Source organism: Anastrepha ludens, chromosome 2 (genome assembly GCF_028408465.1).
Source record: "Anastrepha ludens isolate Willacy chromosome 2, idAnaLude1.1, whole genome shotgun sequence".
In the NCBI taxonomy this organism is placed as follows: Eukaryota; Metazoa; Arthropoda; class Insecta; order Diptera; family Tephritidae; genus Anastrepha; species Anastrepha ludens.
The window spans coordinates 97,286,500-97,300,451 of record NC_071498.1 but is presented as its reverse complement, the minus strand read 5'-3'; the positions used below and the strand labels follow the sequence as shown (position 1 = coordinate 97,300,451).

Sequence of the window (13,952 nt, the reverse complement as noted above, 5' to 3'; positions counted from 1 at the left end):
GCTAAGTATGTATGTATGTATATAAGTATACCTGTATATGTATGTCTCTATATGTATATATATGTAATTTGTATATCTTTCTTGGCCCCCGACCCCCCGTCTGCCCCCATTCCCTTTTAAAGTGCGCACTGGTATATTTAATGCACCATAGCCCGTGCTTTATATACCACAATCTGATCTGCGTAGTTTGTGATAATAATAAAGAAGGCCACAACAGGGGTGAGTGAACAACAGGTGTGAGAAAAGCTATCACTCCCAAGTTATTATCAGCATTAATGAACAGATAACGCCCGACACTTCATACAATTCATAGCTTGATAATGATTCAGCAATGATGGCTACAAATTTCACGTAATAATTGAATGTCCTTTGCGCCCAGAATACAGATCTGCACATTTTCAAAAAAACAAAAAAACGTATGAGATCAAAGCAACTTTTTTTTCGTTTTAATCCATAAACCTTAGTATTTTATGGGGGAATTTTATTCCAAGTGTTATTTTATTTATTAAGATTTATAAATATCTTCATTAATAAAAAAATGTGATTTCTGTAGTCACCAGCAAAAAGCATTAAGTTTACTAGCAAAACGTTATATTAGCGTAAAATCCATTTTTCTTAATAATGCTTTTTTAAAAAAGGTATTGAGAAAATAGATTGCCTTAGTGTATTAGCTACTTGTATAAAATGTTTCTCGAAAATGGAATTCTCGACTTTACCGGTTATTGCTTATGACCACAAATTTTATAAAACGTTTGGAAAAAGTTTTATGTTTTGTTAAAAACCCACAGGCACGCATGAAAAAATACGCAAATCACATACACACATGCACCCCTATATTCTAACCTAGTTTTATGTACATACATACATACATATGTATACATATATACAATACAACAAAAACAATACTTAATTTCTTATCATTGGGTCGGAGCCATATGGACTTTCCGCTCAAAATTTCAATTTTAGTTTAACAGAAGCCGACATATAAATAATATAATATGTTTATCCTGTTCATAAATTTATAACACATTTATTCTAGACATTGTAATATTTCAACTTACATAAACTGTACGGGCAACCAATCGGTTGTGGATTGTTGTTGGTGCTTAAGAAAACGCGGCTCGACGGACGCAGTAAATACGTCAGCCGAAAAAACTTTACTAGTTCGTAAATTAGGTGGAAATCCGATGATTCCACCAAAAACGTAAAACTTTAACGCCTACTTAGTCCTTTTACAGTTTTGCTGTATGCGCGATTTGTACTTTACTTTTTTAACCTTTTTTTTACTTTTTTTTCACACTTATTTTATTATTATTTTCTTGCTTTCGCTCCTTCCTTAGAGCCTTTTGCACTACTGGCGTGTGCACCTAATGTGCTGCTTATTCGCCTTTTATTCTGCACTATATTTTTACTATCAACTCAGTTATTACTGAGCAAACACCAAACGTTAAGTTTAGCCACAATTTATAAAATAACTCTAAATTTCACCAGGTCTTGCCAAGTCACCTAAAAATTCACGAGCGAAAAACACCGACGGTACGTCAAGTTTGTATACTTCACAGATCTGTTGTGAAATTCAAAGTCGACATCAGCAAAACATAGGCGGCAAAAAGCTTTCGTATTTACATACATGTACAAATTATAGTCTGATAAAGCTATGTGTATGAGTGTATACACCGAGATACTTGGTCGCACACACAGATACTGGGTAAATTGCTCACGATTGTGAGTGTTGCGCACAGTCACAGTGGTTGGTTTTGTGGCAAACCGGTTTTGCTTCTTCATGAAAAATGGTATCTACCATATAATATGAAATTTCCCTCCTGTGTTGGTACTCGTACAACTGGCGATGATGCAAAATAAAATTTAAATTAAAATACATCAGCAGCACAGTAATTCTGGACGAATAGAAATGGAATAGTGTGGATTTCTTCGTTTAATATTCGATTTAATGATGTTCGATTCGAAGTATAAAAGTACAAATACAAATGTCTGGTAGTTTTAAAAATGGTTTGCATAGAATTTAATTCATTTGTACGTGAGGCATCTATTAAACAGTAAATAGCTTCGAGAAATGATAAAACATTTTTCATTCATAATAAAAATGAAAAAAAAACTTACTAATTCGAAGTCTGTATTTTGTAGATGTACATATGAAGGTCGTTTGAAAATTCCGTGCAGGGAACCCATTTTTTTATTCTATTTTTTTTTTTTCGTTAGGTAAAAGAAGGATCAAATTTTGTTAAATTTTTTAAGAAGAATAAAATTTGTTGGTCCTCATTATCTCCTCTACAGAATCCTGGATCCTTTTCTTGTTTTTCGGACTTGTTGGAAAAATAATCGAATAACAACTGAAAATTCCGAAAAAAATGTTTAGTCCTATAATGACAATTTAACTTGGACTAATATTTTTTTAGGCCGAAATAACAGGCCTTTCCAGTAATAAACAGACCGTTTATCCAAATTAAAACAATTTGATACCATTCGATTGCTCGAGACCTCTAAAATGCAAATATACATATATAGTTTTGTTTTTTTTTGTATTGCATATTTCCGACATTACCAATCTATCGCAAACAAAACTCCAATATATTTAACTGTATATAAAACATCGATGTTTTTTAATGTATTCGTACAGTATTCCTAGTACCTTTACTCAAGCGGAAGTATTATTTATTTAGAATTTCAAATATATGTATGTCTGTATAAAGATACGTTGGTTGAAAATACTGAATTGTTTCGTACTTTTCGATATCATTTTACATTAAATAAAGTAATATTTAATAATAATTAATAGGAATAAAAAAAATATATGTATTCCGATATAAAGTTAAATAAAGTATGTATAATAAAGGGCGAAACACTAAACAAATAAGTTACTTTAATTTATTGAATTCACATAATTTGCAACACTAATTAATAACACTGTGCCGCGTTCTAAGTACAGTCTGTGAAACCCCCAATGCAAGTACATATACTTATTCCACAAACTAAATTATTTGATAAAAATTTGTATATACGTAAATACATATTAGACATCTGCTTATAGAAAACGTGTGGTTCTAGTACAAAGGGAGTTTTGCACGGCACCAGTACACCACTATTTATGCAAATTCATATCAGCGAAAGTTTTGATAACACGTATTGATCTGCACGGGTTCGAGTGTCGAGCTTTGTTACCTAAAAATTTTCCAGCAAATTTTCGGCCAAAATATTCAATGATTGAGTTACCGAAAAGTTTTTCCTTACACATCTGTACATATCTATAAGATGATTCATATTAGTAGAATTTGTTTTTCCGCATGGTCATCTGGTTAATAATGATTTTAAAAAATTTTTTAATTGAGAGATTGGGGAATCAATAATACAATAGTTAACAATTCAATGCCGGTTGTAGGCGTTAATTCGTAGATCACCAATCCTCTTCATCGAATTTCTTCTACAAGGAGATTTTAGTAGGGCTGAATGCTTCGTCACATCTAGTGCGCTAATACTGCGCTAAGTTTATGTCATATAAACTCTTGTGATGTTTCTTATTTATTATAATTCCAACCACCAAAACTCTGTATGTTTACGCGTAACCACTATTTGGTTGGTCCCAGTTTCGATTTCCACTGTGGACACGAAATAAAGAAGCTCTCAGTGCATAAAACCCATCTGCTGTTCAGAGTCGGCATAAAACTGGAAAGCACTTTATTTCTAGGACAACATGAAATCGCATACCAGAAATGTATGGAGGGGTTCGACCAATTAAAGAAATATGTGTGTACATACATATGCATGCACAAACTCAAGAGACTTTCAAAATTCATATACCTAACGTGTAAGAGATGCCAATCCCCAAATCGCAGTGTTTTTCAGGACCTTGAAATTCCGGGATTAGCTTGTGTTAATTTCGTTTTCATTTGAAAACGAAAAAAATATTTTGCGATCTTTCAATTTCAATTTTCATTTCAAATTCGTTTCAATTATCTTTTAAAAATTCATACAAAAAAAAATGGTAAAAGTGTATTCAAAATCCAAAGATTCTTTGACTAAGCGTGAACGAGGACTCCATATTTTATTTTACATTCAACAAAAACTGAATTTGGAGCAATTTAATCAGAATAAAAGAGATTTTGTGCTTCTGTTTATAAATATGGAAAGTATATGGATCTACTACCATGATCCTAAACCGAAACAAGAACGTTTACAAGGGGTTGAAGCTGGTTGTTCAGCTCCAAAACAGATGAGGTCAGAACGAAAAAGGCGAAAAGGGTTATTACATTTTATTTGGGATGCAAAAAGGGGTTTGTTGATTGTTGATGATATTATAGCAACCTTTGGGATCAGCTGAATGAAAAGAACTTGTTTACAGAAAAAAAAACTAAAATTTCATCAAGACAAACCACGTGTTAACACAAGTGCTTTGATGATAGCTAAATTGAATGAATTGCTTGAAGACCCAGCGATTACACCTCTTCGAAATTTTTATACATTCCTGACTGGTCACGAGCTTGATGATAAGCTTTTTTCTGCATCTTTATTATTTTCACGGTACACTGTTGGAAATCTTGTAGTGTAATTATTAGGTCTGCATACCTCGAGTTAAAGAGAAAAAATAGTTACTGCCAGAAAAACAAATCCGACTAGAGCGTGTAGACCATGTTCTTCGAAAGGAAAACGGAGCGAAACCCGAAATACGAGTATTTGCAAACTTGTGATGCACGACTACACGTAGGCGATTGTTATACTTTTTATCATACGAAAAATAAATATTAGGAGTAGAATACTAAAAAAGATTTATTAAAGTTTACTTAAATTGTTTTACTTCTACACCCGCTTTCAAAACAACAGCCGGGCACATGACGTAAATTTTCAGAAAAAATACCGGTCAGTGTTAAGGGCTTAGGAGTAGTCAGAATTAAAAACAAATTTGATTTTTTTTGCAGTTTCTTAAAGTATAATATCTTAAAAATATTGTGTAAGAATTTGAAGTAAATCCGATAAATACTTTTCGAGTTATTCAAGGGCGCTCGAGCCCTTCATGCTAAATGCTGCGTAGGCAACAGCAAATCGTTATTTTGGAATCTGCTATGACGGCTGAAGAATAGATGAATATATGGCCTAGGAATAGATGACACAGTGTAAGTAATTAAATAATTCGTATAACTCTACATAAATCGATAGCAAAACTGAAAATGCGATTTTTTCAAACTATGTTTTTGAACTGGTGATCACTGTAACTTAAAAACCGCTTGGTAGATTTCAATAAAATTTATACTGCTTTTGAAAAACTTAACTGAAGGAGTAGTTTTTTTTTTGAAATTTTACTAAAGTCAAGTTGAAATATGATGCATTAATGCTACGTTTTTATTTTTGTAAAATAAAGCAAATAACTAGCAAAAAAAAAAAAAAGTCATCATTTTTTCGGACCTCTGACTACCCCCAACCCCTTAAAACAATTCCTTTGTAGAAAGCGCATCTTCAAATGTAATATATTTTGCAGTGCTTCCAGAAAATCATTGGAGATATGGTATGACCTTATTGAAGTATCACAGGAGTAAGTGTATTTAAGTTGAGGGAGATTATATTGAATAAAATTTCAATTAAAAATTCACATTTTTTATTTTGCTTTCTTCGTTTTCAAGCAATCTTTATAACTATATGTACATATATGTATGTATGCATGTATATAGTAATAGAGTTTGTTTGAACTCTTTTTGCGTCTCAATCTACTTGGTGTGAACGAAAGACTTAATTTACCAAATCTCTTGAATTCGGTATCTACAAGTATAAATACGAATGCTTTGAATTCTATAACACCAAAAGGTAATGGGAAATTTTCTCTCAAAAACATAGAAAAAATTTAACTTTCGAAAGCTTTAAGTCTACACACACATATGGCCTCTGGCGACGATACAGCATGCTTGACTGCGCTTTGTATGTGTTAGTGCAGTCGGGTGGCGTCGTGTCACACATACTTGTTGTCGGTAAAAATCAAAAATTTTAGATATTAGCGTCAAGCACCCGACACGCACACATATAAAGTTCTTGTCAAACAATGCTTGACCGTCACCAGAGGCCAATAGGCGTCTGTCGAAAAGCATTGAACGCTATGCCAGAGCTTTCAATTAAAAACGGGATTTTTTTGCACTACTACTTTTGCACTTGCTTGTTTGTGGTATATGTACATATGTTTGTGTAGGTGAAACGCAATTTCAGTAGATGAGTCATACAGCGAGCAACAAAGTATAACATCGTAATACATACCTACTCATATCTTGAGAACACGCCATGTGACAGCAGGTTACATGGAATGAGTACTTAAGTATTCGGTTGAAGTTTGTTAGCAAAATACGTTAGATAATAATTGTAAAAGTTGGTTTAGGTGGAAAAGAAAATTTTATTGAAATTGTAATTAAATTTACATTTAACGTAACTTTTAGGATATAATATTTTCTTTGAAATTTTTTTAAATTTTTAAATATTTATTAGATAATTAATAATAAATGCATGTGTGGCAATTGATTTTTAATTTTAAATGTATCTACATATGTACATATGTATGTATGTATGTATGTACTTACATACGTACACACATAGTATGTCTTTAGGAATATAAAATGGCGCCTAGCAATGAATGCTACGACATGCAATGACTTGGCAAATTTCTTTAAAGACTCCTATTAGTATTTGTGTATTGCTGAGATAACGTATTACGTTTTTGTTGTTTCAATTTTATTAATAGAGATAACAAATAGATCTTTGAGTTAGTAATAATGTATATATTTCTATATAGGTATGTATGTATGTGCATTTACTTAAAATGTTTGATAGTTCGTCTACTTGGAAAAAGCTTAAAGTTGAGACATTAAATGGGAAACAGATTACAATTTGCTATTCATTTACTAGGCTACCTAATGATAGAATCAATCAATCTTAACTTTGTACTTTTGTATGTTTCTGTTTTTGATAAAATTAAAGTGCTTATAAGATATAATATAAGTATAGTTTGAAGTAAATATTTGTTTTTGTCTGCTCAACCCTCAATTATTTTTCTAGCACAGTGTTGTTTTTAAATAAATTTATCCGCTAAATGTTAAATATATGAAAATGCTTACTTGGAATACGCTGAATTTTTCCATGTTTAAATACTTCGGTCAAAATGTTTCTAAAAATTCATATAATTTACAATGTTCCCTGGCAAATAAAAGTGCCTTGTGGTGAAATTCAAAAGTTTCACAAAGCAATTACTTATGCTCGTTGTGGCCCATATGTATGTATGTATATCAATAAGTTCCTATGTAAAATGAAACACGAATGAGCTGACGTCTTATCTGCACCAAATGTGTACTTTTCTCAATAATAAGGATTAAGCGTTGAATAAAAAATTACATATATGTATGTAAATATTCAAGTATTATTCGAGTTGTTCTAACTTAGAACACTTATCGAAGTTTCTCAAAAAATGTATGTACCTATATACATACATATGTATAAGTATAAAAGTATTTAATTATTTTAATTTTCTAATTATTCAGCTCGTTGATGTTGCATTCACTATGAAAATAGTATTTCAATTGCTTTAAATGCGAAGAATAGCAGCCTTTTATACTTATCCAACGATCAGCCTTTTATACTTGTGCGATCAGAACGTATTCATACAATGCAACTTTTGTTGCTACAACTGTTAACTTGTGGAGGAGAGAGCGACAAGGAAAGTAGACGGCCATCGAGTACGAGCAACTCGCATTGTGTTCGTTCTTCTCTTACGATTTTAACATTTTATCATTCTTCTCAATAGCAATACATATTCTTGCCCTGCAGTACGAGTTGCCCTGTGTGAACGTCAGCGACAGCACAAAAACAAAATTTGCAAAGTTACGCCGACAAAACTCGCCCTCTATGAGCATAGTCCTATGCATTGTATACTCACGCATAAGAAAAAACTACATGCACAACATGTGAATTTGCATTATTTGGTATCTGGTATACGCCCTGCAGGGAAATCCCCAGTAGGTAAAAAGTAGGTTACCGGCTGCTTCATGAACTTTCTCCTTTCCATATCTACAACTTGTATGTAAGTCTAATACGGCTTTGTTTTACCTACGAAGTATCGATTGTCTACCGCTGTAACTTCTTTTCCATAGTTAAATCTAGTATTAAATTCGACATGTCATGTAGTATTCTCCCATGGACGAGAGTTAGTATTGAATTCGATCAATATTATCACTATGGCTCAATATATTATACATAACCAATATGAATTTTCTATACGAAAACTGAAGTCCAGTTATTGTATATTCAGTAAAATTTTTACCCAATGCAATACGCATTTGACATGGTATTTTTTATTCTTTGCGATTTGAGGTTCTCGTACAACCATGGCATTTGTTGAATGCGTTTATGCTGTATTTAAACACAGTTTAAATGCGTCTTTGCCGACTAAGATCTGGAACTGTCCTGTACAAATTTAAAATTTCTTATATAATAAGTAGAGGAATTTACTCTTTAAATACCTATTCTTATTTTTTCTAAACAAATCGGGTAGTTAGCAAATATAAGCGATAAGAAATTATAAACAAAAGTGTGCAACGGAAAACTGGTAAATGGCATAATGGATAGTCATCTTTATTTGTCTATTCTCATTTTACATTCCAGTGCACATGTATAGAAAAAATGGTTTTTACTTTAACACTCCTCAAAGCCTTGTCATAAATCATATAGAAAATTTTTGGATTCATATCGAGGATAAAGTGTGGGAACAAAATTTCATCGAAAAGTGGCCTTAAAACTATTTTGCAAGCAGAATGGGAAAGAACATTTGCTGAATTTCGTCGAAAGTTGGTCAAATCTATGCCAATACGTTTAGTGACAGCTTACAATAATAATGGATATCACACGACATATTTTTTTGCATTCCAAATTTATGGCAACCTGTCTTGTTTTTTCTTAAACAATAAATAATTTTAATGATATTTTAATCTAGAAAGGGGGTATCTTGAGAAGCTCGAGAAGGTGATGTCACCACACACCTATAACATTTTCTTAATGTGTTATGCTTTTTTGGTGGCTTATAAGGTTCTTTGTAAATACCTACCTCTTGTGGCTTCGAGGTGCTGTGAAATATTAAATAGCTTGTAAATACCTATATTTATACACAATACTAGTAGAAGGCAAAATACCGCTCACTATATGTATAAAAAAGCCTGTTTCTGGCAACCTTGGCTGGCAGCGTCGGAAAACGTTGAAGGTGTGATTTCGCGTTTGTTTCGCGAGGAGTTCCAATTTAGATCGCAGCGAAGATGGCCGATTTCGGGCAAAGACGTTCGTTAAATTATTTTCAATTAATTTATTCTTTCATAAAAAACTTAAATTGTTAATCAAAACTTTAGATATCATTTTAATAAAAATACATACCTATGTTATTATATCATCTTATACCTCATAACTATTCTGCCGAAATAGTACCTACTATAGCAGAATCAGGACATTATTTCACCTGCTTAGATTTTTCCTGCAGGGTGATTGCATTATAAATTTTTTATTTAATTAAAACAGAAAAACTCTCTGAGATTTGCAATATTCGCTTGAGCGGTTAGAGAATCTTCTGAGAATACCAAAATAAACCAAATACAAAAGGTGACGACATCCGCGAACCGCTATCCTTCGTGAATTTGACGGAATGAGCTGAATTACCAATGTAACAATTAAGTATTTGTATTAATTTAATTGTTTGTATTGGTTTTCATTTTTATTGTTATTCAAGGGCGGGTTATTCCCCTTCAACGCCGTTCTTTTTCTTATTTATTCAATTGTTATGTTACAGCCAGAAATACTACCACGGATGTATAATCTTGTAATCTATCATTCTTGCCTTGTGCTGGCACCATATAGGTACACCCGAGTGATTGGTTAATGTTGTGTATCGAAATTGTTTATTGAGTAGCTTCGACCGTATTGAATTTGTATATGTAAATACTCTGGTTTTAAATGGTATATACGGTGGTCCATATAGCGGCTCTTTTTTTAAGCATATGTTATTTAGATAGTGACAGTTTTTTCGCGCTAGAAGTCTTAACAGAAAAGTAGCATCATATCTTCGCGGAACGAAATGAATCGCCTTACGTTTGATCGACATTAGGAAATATTGCAAACTTATTTCCAAAGCCAATATTGTGCGCGTAATGAAAAGAAGTCAAATTGAATTTTAATTTAAGAAGTCATAAATTGACGATGCGCATTTTCATCTCGGCGGATATTTTAGCAAGCAAAACTGCCATATCTGGAGACCGATCGTCGAGAACGTAAAGTAAATGTTTGCTGTTTCAAATAAACCAAAAATATAACGAAAAAACGTATATTTGCTCATTTTTTCACCTGTGCATACATATTTATATATTCTATAAAAAAAAGTACTTTTTATGCTAAAAATTTATTATGTTCTAACGTTATATACCCTATTATATTTGTGGTTTATTCAGCCAAAAATAACAAAAAACCAGATCGGCCTGTTTCGATTATAATTTATTGGCTGCAAATATGTCGTTGGATACATATTAAATATATTTCATTTGCATACTTAAATGAAATAAAAAAAATTGGGAGTTATTTTAATTGTGTAGCTTTTGCTGGAATGCAGAGAAAGTACATCAGGAAACACATATTTTTCCATTATTTGCCGTTATATAGCCCCCACTTAACTTTGGCCGTTTGATAGAAATTTGCGATAACAAATTGGTATCTAATCATAAATTATTCCCTGTGTTATTGGCATTATTGTTGCCATACTTTCGAACCGTCAGTTCTAATTGCCATACACAGGTGGAAGGTTGGCTATATCTTCCACGTTTCTTTGCCTAACACCTATTTTTTTAATAGAGAAATATCCATTAATATTACCTGTTCAATTGCAATAAAAAATTTGAGCTCAAATTTCTTTGAAATAGTAATTACTCTGTAAAATGGTGAATATGTATGTAATAAACCACTGGCGATGAACTCACATCACCATGGCACAACGGGGTTCCATACTAAATACCAAAATCTGATAATACTGCGATATAATTGTCACAGTTTCTTGACACCTGCAATTATCCACACTGTAAAACATTAAATAAAAATAACGCTTCTAACGCTCCATTTCTACACCACTCCCTCTATCATCCAAATTCTACATATTCAAAAATTCTGCCGCTAACTTGCAAATTATATACATTTTCAAAATTCCGCGTTCTAAAATTTTAGATGGCCAAACAAAAAAATAAATTTATACATACATTAGGTTTTAGTGTTTGACAAACATACATACATATTTTACTTGCGAGACGACTTTTATGTCGTGTCGTGTCGAGCGCTTAATCATTTTCAATGATAAAAGGTATATTTTTAGTACAATTTGCACCGCGTATTGCCTTGCAAAATTTGTTGTGATAAAATAAATCATTCATTATCATTAATCCAAACTAATTACAATAACTGCGCAAAACCAAACCGACCCCCCCTAATAAGCGAAAAATTTCCTACTCTCTACCTCATAAACCTATTAACTAAAAGCTTTGTTGTAAAATGCATCTGGAATAGGCAATAAGTAGTATTGATCGAAGTCCCAAAGAGTTAAACTGGTCGTGATTAGAAGCTGGATAACTGGCTGGTTTAATATATATATTATATAATTGGCGCGTACACCCTTTTTGGGTGTTTGGCTGAGCTCCTCCTCCTATTTGTGGTGTGCGTCTTGATGTTGTTCCACAAATGGAGGAACCTACAGTTTCAAGCCGACTCCGAACGGCTGTTATTTTATGAGGAGCTTTTTCATGGCATAAATACACTCGGAGGTTTGCCATTGCCTGCCGAGGGGCGGCCGCTATTAGAAAAATTCTTAATTCTTAATTCGATGTTTCGCCGAGATTCGAACCCACGTTCTCGCTGTGAATTCCGAATGGTAGTCACGCACCAACCCATTCGGCTACGGCGGCTGATAGAGTGATTAATTTTGCGCCACTTTGCGCTTGCATGTGAATGAGTTTTATGGGAAAAGGAGGAATATTTAATAATTTAGTTTGCTAAGAAGAAAAGCTATAGAGAAGAAATTGTTCTGGCATAAAGTGATAATCGAAGTTGACCGGGCACGTTAGTATTCACAGCATTGCCGAGGGGCTAAAGATCGACCATAAAGCAGTTTCAAACCATTTGCGCAAAATTTTACGCAAAAATAATGGATTTCTTTTTCCCCAAACTAATATTTTTGAATGAAGAAATGCAGTAAACTTTAAGAGTACTTCAAATGTAGCGGAAAGCTTAGAAGCTTGCCTTAATTCTTTAAAAGTGGATAATTATCCTAAAAGTGGATTTGGACGGAAAATTTTCTTCGCTGTTATAATATATACAAGTTTACAAGTATGGCAACGCTGATTGTGTAAATTAAGAGAGTTGTGGATTTTGGAGAGCATGCGTATTTACTTACCGAGCATCCCGATGCAATGCCGCATCAGCGATGACGTCACAGACATACCCATTACACCGTGCACCATTCGAAAGTTCTTCTTCTTACTAAACTTGTTAAACTTAAACTTGTTTATTGTATTTAGCTTGTGAATGATTATAGCTAAATTACACCAACAAATGTTCATACGCAAAATATTTTTACGCTTTAGCAAATATTTTTCAATGTTTAACATAAAATGTCGCATAGGCGTATTCGTGGGTGTATGAGTAGGCGTGTACGTCTCGCCGCCGGTGCCTTTAATGCTACTGCAATTGCCTATTTTGGAACGATGCCAATAGTACGCACACATAAGAATGAAGGCGCGATAGACGCGCTGCCAGGTATGGTGTTGTTTTTTTAATTGCGCCACCAAAAGCGAAGGGTGCATAGCACTAATATAGGAGTAAATAGTAGTAGTAGTAGTAGCGGAACTCTGTGCTGTGAGATTTATTCAGAAAGTTAGTTTTTTGATAACTTTTGGGCTGGTTGTCGCAAGTGCAATTTGTAATGTTCTTGTGTGCGTTGGTAGGCGCGTATGAAATATTTACTGCCGAAAAGTATGCTGCTTTTTAACGAAGAATTTTTTTTTTTAAAGTGGGTTTGAGAATAGACTTCCACACAGAAAATAGCACGATGAAATTTGAGATTATTTTTTACAAAAATGTTAGATTGAATCGCGTCTATCGCAAAAGATGAATCACTTTTTTTATAACTTCATACGGAAAATATCGCGATGAAATTACAGATTTTTTTTAATAAAATGCAGATTATAGTGCGTCTATCGCAAAACAAATTGATCACTTTTTCATATACTTTACTTAAAAAAATTCTCTCAATATGAATTGAGAGGTTTGCTTTGCTTTAAAACGGCACGGAAACAAAATTTAATTTTTTATGTAAATGAAGTCCTTGTAGCGATGTTCACAGGCCGGTGATGCCATTGATACGTTTCAAATTTATATTAAAAATTTTAGTGGTATTGTTTAAATTCGACGAGTGTTGAGTGCTTTTGCTAGTTTAAGATTATGTTCAATATCACACACGATATTAAAACAATTTAGAGAGCATTAAATTAATAATGGAATATATATGGTATTTGATATTTAGCTTTTGTTATGGCTCCTGCGAACTTTTTTCACTTCACTTGGGTGATTTGACACACTTTTATTTGTAGAAATATGAGTCAAACGAACTCAGCAAATGCACTGCACAGCTGATCCGAATATTTTAAGATTTGAAGAGATTTCTATTTGAAATAGATTTTGCACGTGCTGTCGTCGACTTGAGCATACACTTTGGTTTAGCTGCTGTTTGGTTGGATCCGTGTTGCTCTGTGCTTGTCGATTTTTGTAAACGAATTTGCGTATAATTTGCTTTTACGATTTGTACACCCTGAACGAGAATTTGAAACTAAGAGCAGACTACTCTCATACTCGCCACCTATGATATGGCTGATTGTGAATTCTTCATCAGCGAATGGTAT

The 13,952-nt window shown here is 33.1% G+C and overlaps 1 protein-coding gene across 1 annotated transcript in view; it reads right to left on the bottom strand.

The window, feature by feature from the left end:
- The window catches only part of LOC128854849 (uncharacterized), a 21,598-nt gene extending 7,646 nt beyond the window's left edge, over positions 1–13,952 (bottom strand). The window contains exon 1 of the mRNA XM_054089276.1: positions 12,449–13,952. Within this exon, the coding sequence (XP_053945251.1) occupies positions 12,449–12,857 (409 nt within the window). The 5' untranslated portion in view covers positions 12,858–13,952. The remainder of the gene's footprint in view (positions 1–12,448) is intronic.